The 8,340-nt window shown below is 43.7% G+C and overlaps 1 protein-coding gene across 4 annotated transcripts in view; it reads right to left on the reverse strand.

Annotated features, from left to right (window-relative positions):
* xpo1b (exportin 1 (CRM1 homolog, yeast) b) overlaps window positions 1–7,229 on the reverse strand; it is a 79,323-nt gene extending 72,094 nt beyond the window's left edge. Inside the window, exons 1-3 of one of the 4 annotated variants that reach the window (XM_045714168.1) lie at window positions 6,843–7,229; window positions 4,983–5,114; window positions 2,614–2,715 (exon numbers count right to left, since the gene is read on the reverse strand). In XM_045714168.1, the coding sequence (XP_045570124.1) occupies window positions 2,614–2,715; window positions 4,983–5,108 (228 nt within the window). In that variant the 5' untranslated portion in view covers window positions 5,109–5,114; window positions 6,843–7,229. Of the gene's footprint in view, window positions 1–2,613; window positions 2,716–4,982; window positions 5,148–5,590; window positions 5,613–6,842 lie in introns of those variants that run through there. The other 3 variants (XM_045714170.1, XM_045714169.1, XM_045714171.1) reach the window with 3 other exon arrangements.
* Between the last annotated feature and the right edge of the window lie 1,111 nt (window positions 7,230–8,340).

The following is an 8,340-nucleotide window of genomic DNA, read 5'->3' on the forward strand; positions in this document are numbered from 1 at the left end:
GTTACACGGCTATTTAACCAGAGCTGTGTTACACGGCTATTTAACAAGAGCTGTGTTACACGGCTATTTAACCAGAGCTGTGTTCCACGGCTATTTAACAGAGCTGTGTTACACGGCTATTTAACCAGAGCTGTGTTCCACGGCTATTTAACCAGAGCTGTGTTCCACGGCTATTTAACCAGAGCTGTGTTACACGGCTATTTAACCAGAGCTGTGTTCCACGGCTATTTAACAAGAGCTGTGTTCCACGGCTATTTAACCAGAGCTGTGTTACACGGCTATTTAACCAGAGCTGTGTTACACGGCTATTTAACAAGAGCTGTGTTACACGGCTATTTAACCAGAGCTGTGTTCCACGGCTATTTAACAGAGCTGTGTTACACGGCTATTTAACAGAGCTGTGTTCCACGGCTATTTAACCAGAGCTGTGTTCCACGGCTATTTAACAGAGCTGTGTTCCACGGCTATTTAACCAGAGCTGTGTTCCACGGCTATTTAACCAGAGCTGTGTTCCACGGCTATTTAACCAGAGCTGTGTTCCACGGCTATTTAACAAGAGCTGTGTTCCACGGCTATTTAACCAGAGCTGTGTTCCGCGGCTATTTAACAGAGCTGTGTTACGCGGCTATTTAACAGAGCTGTGTTACACGGCTATTTAACCAGATTTTGGATGTCCATTTAGATGAAGCTGTGCATGCAGTGTATTTAACATGTTTACATGTCAGCACATTGGTAGCTTTTTTGATTACATAAATTCTTAAAAAATTCACAAAAATGTATTTTAGCTGATGAAGATTATCTCATAGAACAAAACAGAAGTTATTCTAAGCCTGTGTTATTTTCAGAGTTTAGACAACAAAACATGAATCTCCCCCATAGGCTTTGCCCACTTATCCTCCGTTAGTCCCTACAAAAAGACGCTGTTACTATTGCTCACTATGATTGTATTTACGTGTAGTGAGTACCACACTAAGGGATTTCACTGTGGAGATGCCTAGTTTGACTCAAGCTGATAGAGCGGGGTCCTGAGAATGGGGGTGGTAGGATGGGGGTGGTAGGGGGTCTCTCAGGAGGAGTAACAGAGTAAACCTACATCAGTGTTACAACTCCCAAATCTATCAACACCAAAGACAGACCAAAACAACCAACCATCCCTCCAGAAATATTACTGGCAAATCAGGTCATTTGTGACAAAGGGAGAACGACAGGGCTCGGCAGACAGAACTACATGATAACCTACCATTGGGCTCGGCAGACAGAACTACATGATAACCTACCATTGGGCTCGGCAGACAGAACTACATGATAACCTACCATTGGGCTCGGCAGACAGAACTACATGATAACCTACCATTGGGCTCGGCAGACAGAACTACATGATAACCTACCATTGGGCTCGGCAGACAGAACTACATGATAACCTACCATTGGGCTCGGCAGACAGAACTACATGATAACCTACCATTGGGCTCGGCAGACAGAACTACATGATAACCTACCATTGGGCTCGGCAGACAGAACTACATGATAACCTACCATTGGGCTCGGCAGACAGAACTACATGATAACCTACCATTGGGCTCGGCAGACAGAACTACATGATAACCTACCATTGGGCTCGGCAGACAGAACTACATGATAACCTACCATTGGGCTCGGCAGACAGAACTACATGATAACCTACCATTGGGCTCGGCAGACAGAACTTAACAACTCATGTTTGAGTGTGTGTTTTAGTTTGAAGTTGTTGTTCTATGTGAGAGCGCTGCTGGCGATGCCATATGCTCCTCAAGGGAAAAAGGCCTGAGTAAGTAACAACACTGTATCTGCCATTTAGCAGACGTTTTTATCCAAAGAGACTTTTAGGTACATTTCACATACATGTGATGTGGGGAAATCGAACCCACTATCCTGGCGTTACAAGCGTAATGCTCTACCGACTGAGTGACAAGTGAGTTGTAACTACCAGCACCTAACTTCCTCACAGCTAGAGTGCTGTGACCCTCCACCAGCACGTGCTCCCTGCAGGTTCCTCACAGCTAGAGTGCTGCGACCCTCCACCAGCACGTGCTCCCTGCAGGTTCCTCACAGCTAGAGTGCTGCGACCCTCCACCAGCACGTGCTCCCTGCAGGTTCCTCACAGCTAGAGTGCTGCGACCCTCCACCAGCACGTGCTCCCTGCAGATTACTCACAGCTAAAGTGCTGTGACCCTCCACCAGCACGTGCTCCCTGCAGATTACTCACAGCTAGAGTGCTGCGACCCTCCACCAGCACGTGCTCCCTGCAGGTTCCTCACAGCTAAAGTGCTGCGACCCTCCACCAGCACGTGCTCCCTGCAGATTACTCACAGCTAAAGTGCTGCGACCCTCCACCAGCACGTGCTCCCTGCAGATTACTCACAGCTAAAGTGCTGCGACCCTCCACCAGCACGTGCTCCCTGCAGATTACTCACAGCTAGAGTGCTGCGACCCTCCACCAGCACGTGCTCCCTGCAGGTTACTCACAGCTAAAGTGCTGCGACCCTCCACCAGCACGTGCTCCCTGCAGATTACTCACAGCTAGAGTGCTGCGACCCTCCACCAGCACGTGCTCCCTGCAGGTTTTTCACTTACTTTGGTGTTCATACTCTGGGAGAACTCCAGTATGGTGTCCACTCTGGTCCAAGCATCCGGGTGCTCTTTCAGCTGGGTCAGAACCTCCTGAGCCATCCTTTGCTGCAATGCAGGAACAAGAATGGATGAAATCCGATTTTGAAACATAGAGTGTGTGCCTATCTCTCACACACACAAACACACACACACACACACACACACACACACACACACACGGCCTAAAATGAACACCCGCCACCTGCCAAATGCGGGTAGACATTGGCGAGTAAGATGTCCATTTCAAATCAAATCAAATTTTATTGGTCTTATGTTAGCACAGCTGAAAACTGTACTTCTGATTAAAGAAGCAATAAAACAGGCCTTTATACTAGTTGAGTATCTGGAGAATCAGCATTTCTAGGTTCGATTACAGGCTCAAAATGGCCAGAAACAAAGAACTTTCTTCTGAAACTCATCAGTCTATTCTTGTTCTGAGAAATGAAGGCTATTCCATTCGAGAAATTGCCAAGAAACTGAAGATCTCGTACAACGCTGTGTACTACTCCCTTCACAGAACAGCGCAAACTGGCTCTAACCAGAATAGAAAGAGGAGTGGGAGGCCCCGGTGCACAACTGAGCAAGAGGACAAGTACATTAGAGTGTCTAGTTTGAGAAACAGACGCCTCACAAGTCCTCAACTGGCAGCTTCATTAAATAGTACCCACAAAACACCAGTCTCAACGTCAACAGTGAAGAGGAGACTCTGGGATGCTGGCCTTCTAGGCAGAGTTGCAAAGAAAAAGCCATATCTCAGACTGGCCAATAAAAAGAAAAGATTAAGATGGGCAAAAGAACACAGACACTGGACAGAGGAACTCTGCCTAGAAGGCCAGCTAGCATAATTGCAAAAGGGTTTTCTAATGATCAATTAGCCTTTTAAAATGATAAACTTGGATTAGCTAACACAACGTGCTGTTGGAACACAGGAGTGATGGTTGCTGATAATCGGTCTCTGTACGCCTATGTAGATATTCCATTAAAAAAAATCAGCCGTTTCCAGCTACAACAGTCATTTACAACATTAACAATGTCTACACTGTATTTCTGGTCAATTTGATGTTATTTTAATGAATAAAAAAATGTGCTTTTCTTTCTAAAACAAGGACATTTCTAAGTGACCCCAAACTTTTGAACAGTAGTGTATATATAAACGTCGGCATATTGGTTAAAAAATGAAATAAATAAGAAATATACCAGCCACATTACTTATTTCTAGTAATACATTTATTGTTTTAGAAACATTATAAAGCATTCTCATCCATTTCTGCCATTTTTAACAGAAAAAATATATATTTTGTCTGGTAAAAAATCTGAGTGTCCGGTAAACCCCTCACCAATGACAGAGTGTGATAGAAAAGATGTCCTGTTCATACGTCACCATTTCAGACATTATTTTCTGCAATACTAACTTGTTTCACTCCCTGTTCTTCTATCTGTCCCCAAAAAGTTAGAAGTAAAACTTAGTAAGGCACCTGGGCAAGCGACCATCATAGCAAAATTACAAATCCCGCAAAACTCCACCAGCTTTGTGGTTACTTGACAACTACATTTTAGTCATTTAGCAGACACTCTTATCCAGAGTGACTTACAGTCAGTACATTCATCTACAGATAGCTAGGTGGGACAACCACACATCTCAGTCATAGTCAGTACATTTGTCCTCAATAAAGTAGCTATCAGGAAAGTCAGTGGTAGTAAGGGGGTAAAGTCAGTGGTAGTAAGGGGTAAAGTCAGTCGTAGTAAGGGGGTAAAGTCAGTGGTAGTAAGGGGGGAAGTCAGTGGTAGTAAGGGGGTAAAGTCAGTGGTAGTAAGGCGGTAAAGTCAGTGGTAGTAAGGGGGTAAAGTCAGTGGTAGTAAGGGGTAAAGTCAGTGGTAGTAAGGGGGGAAAGTCAGTGGTAGTAAGGGGGGAAAGTCAGTGGTAGTAAGGGGGAAGTCAGTGGTAGTAAGGGGGAAAGTCAGTGGTAGTAAGGGGGAAAGTCAGTGGTAGTAAGGGGGAAAGTCAGTGGTAGTAAGGGGGGAAGTCAGTGGTAGTAAGGGGGAAGTCAGTGGTAGTAAGGGGGAAGTCAGTGGTAGTAAGGGGGGGAAGTCAGTGGTAGTAAGGGGGAAGTCAGTGGTAGTAAGGGGGGAAGTCAGTGGTAGTAAGGGGGAAAGTCAGTGGTAGTAAGGGGGGAAGTCAGTGGTAGTAAGGGGGGAAGTCAGTGGTAGTAAGGGGGGAAGTCAGTGGTAGTAAGGGGGGAAAGTCAGTGGTAGTAAGGGGGGAAGTCAGTGGTAGTAAGGGGAGAAGTCAGTTATAGTAAGGGGGGAAAAGGTCAAGTGCCAGTACTACTTACCTGTGTTCCGACCCCGTGGTACAGACAGTTGACCACGTTGTCCAACAGGTTGATGTCTAGTTTCTGGCTGAAGTCCAGCAGCTGCTGCGCTGCATGGTCTGCTAACACTGTCATAACTGCTGGCATAGAGCTCTGCAAGGATGGACAGCAAGGAGGGGGGTTAGACTGTGTGTGTGTGTGTGTGTGTGTGTGTGTGTGTGTGTGTGTGTGTGTGTGTGTGTGTGTGTGTGTGTGTGTGTGTGTGTGTGTGTGTGACATGAGCTGGCACCTTGCTCACTTTTTCCAATTAGTTATATCTTGTCACACAAACTACCCAAAGTTATAAATAAGAAAATACACTGAAAAACAAAACACAATGACAGACAGCTAAGTTTAGATCAGGCATATACCCTTTCCATAAAGGAACGTTCTGACAGTTGTATTTTGACAATTCATAAAAAGCTTTTTCTGATATCGTTTAATAAACAAACATGAAAGATTGTCTGACAGACTGAAAATATCACATTATCATGCCACCTCCAGAACACAATCGAACCACGTGCCACAGGACGTCACTTTGTTTACATCTGGTACCTGACAGGCGTGGTTATTTTGAAGTTCAAACACACCTTATTTTGACAGTTTAAACACTGATGAATGTAGAAGAATACTGAAATATGCTACTTTATCGTCTTACATCCGATGAAATCAATCAGTTTATCTCGCTTAACACAACCACCAACTTCGGTTGATAGCTACCGTGTGACGGTGTAGATAACGTTAGGTGGTATTGGGTGCGTTCCAGGTCTATATAATGCCGCGTTCAAAACAACTGGGGACACGGAAAAATACAAAGTCAAATCATGACGTCTTTGATCTTCAGGTGGGGAAGTCGGAGCTCTAGAAAGAGGCCCGAGTTTGATGACTGTTCAAATCGATTTTTCCCCCGACACTGAAGTCGGACATGGAAATGTACTAGTTCCCAGTTGATATGAACGCGGCAATAAAACGTGGGGTAAACAGCCCACGTGACATTTATCCATTACCTGCAACACTTCGTAAGCAATAACAAGTTAGCGAAACTGGATACAGGTAGGCTAGTTTACAAGTTCGTTTAAAAAAATTGGGGGAAAATTCAACAATCTCAATTCGATAAAAAATAGTAAATACACTCAGCACCAGCAGCGCATTGCCCCTGGCTAAATTGTGATTCGGTAGCAAGCTATTGATAAGACTGTCGTTGATGTCAAGACAAAAGGAAGTCTCCTCCACCAGAGAAACCGTGTGGTCCTCCATAGCTAGCTAACTATCATCACCCTGACTACCAGACACCCGCCTCCCCAACCCTCCCACTGCAGGCTGGCCTCGGGTTAACTACTGCAAGTAATACACGACTAACAAAATACATCTTTTTTTTTTTAAATAACTTTGAAAAGTAGCTATGACCCTAATGCATCTTAATGTTTTTATGTCTTAGTAAAATAATAGTTCAAAACAGCGCACGAACACGGCGCATCACTGGTAAAGTTAGCACAATTAACGTTAGCAAACTAGCAACAAAATACATCCGTTCACACCTCGGACGCTGTTTCTGAGGAAGTAGTGGACGAATTCATATATATGTTGTTGTCACCCCCGGTCCTCAGCATTGCCTGCTATCATCACCACACACTACTCACACCCAACCCTAGGAGTTCCTCACACACCAGCATCCCTTGTAAAGTGCATCACACAGCAACGTTACCACTTACTTACCTAACTAGTAGTTACACTTTATTACTGATGCTCTCTGGATTTTACATTCCAAAAGTGAAATTAAAGTCTAAAATATAGATTTTTACCCCCAAGTCAAATGCTACTTTGCACCCCTGAGTTACCTACCAAAAGTCCAAGCCTCTGACTGAAAGAAGATTGTATTTTCCCCCCAGGGAAGCTAGCTACAAGGCTATATACAATATCGTTGTTGTTTAGTAAGAAATAGACTAGCTAACGTTACTGTTATCTCTGAAACGTTAGCTGGCTCCAATTCCACAATGTGTATTGATGGCTAGTTAATAAGGATCACAGATGTGGATTCCGCAACTATTATCACGGCACGCTCAGTAATATACTCCGATTCATTTTACGAAATAAAATAAACCTTGATTTACAATTTAATTCTTTACTATAATATTTTTTTGCAGCGGGGCGGTTTGAGAGATTGTATTCCTGCGCCTCTTCTCCTCGTTGAAGCAACTAACTCACATAACCGGTTGAAACCGGTTCAGACTGGGAGATTCCATCTCGGTTTAGTTTTCAGCCGATGGCGCCGCGGAAAGTTTGGACTAACGTCACGCCCACTTTACACTCCCATTGGTGGGGTTGTTTTTTACGGACATCGTTGCTTTAACTCTATTGGGTAACTCCATTGTCAATCAACTTAAATTCGTCCAGGCACCCACGCGACTGCTCCCGCCCGTGGTCAGAAAAAGAGGGCGGACTCCGATCAAGCAGAATGGACTTTTCGATGCCTCTAACGTGAATGGCAAATAGTGCTTTCAATATTGTTTTGCCATTGTGTGCGCGTTTGTTACAATCTACAGTCACTTTGCAACTTCAGAAGTGTCGCTAGTATTGCTCAATAGTCTTGACTTGATTGACGTTTAGAGAAATGTATTTTTCTAACACTGTATCCATTGCAAAAGGATGTGTGACTTATCAGAACAGCATTTCATTTCGTTATCGACCCAGCTCACCATCACGCTGTTTTGTTGTGATCATGACATTGCAATTCACTAATCTGTGCTGTGCAACCTACACGAGATACAAAGACCACACACTACACAAACGTGTTTACATTAGGTAGAGGAGATACAGTCCACAATACAATCGCCTGACTCGTGAGCCTGTTGCTGGTAATTTTCCACCAGCCACGAGTGGGAGTGGTTACAATGAATCCGCGCACTGCACAAGCTGACAAAAATGACATGGAAGGGAAATGTCCACGCTATTTTATTTATTTTTTCACCTTTATTTAACCAGGTAGGCAAGTTGAGAACAAGTTCTCATTTACAATTGCGACCTGGCCAAGATAAAGCAAAGCAGTTCGACAACATACAAAAACACAGAGTTACACATGGAGTAAAACAACATACAATCAATGATGCAGTAGAATAAAAAAAAAAAAAAATAATAATAAAAAAATAAGACTATATACAATGTGAGCAAATGATGTGAGATAAGGGAGGTAAAGGCAAAAAAATGCCATGGTGGCAAAGTAAATAAAGTATAGCAAGAAAAACACTGGAATGGTAGATTTGTAGTTTGAAGAAAGTTCAAAGATAAAATATAAATAATATGGTGCAAAGGAGCAAAATAAATAAAATAAATAAATACAGAA

This window comes from Salmo salar, unplaced genomic scaffold (assembly GCF_905237065.1).
Source record: "Salmo salar unplaced genomic scaffold, Ssal_v3.1, whole genome shotgun sequence".
Classification (NCBI taxonomy): Eukaryota; Metazoa; Chordata; class Actinopteri; order Salmoniformes; family Salmonidae; genus Salmo; species Salmo salar.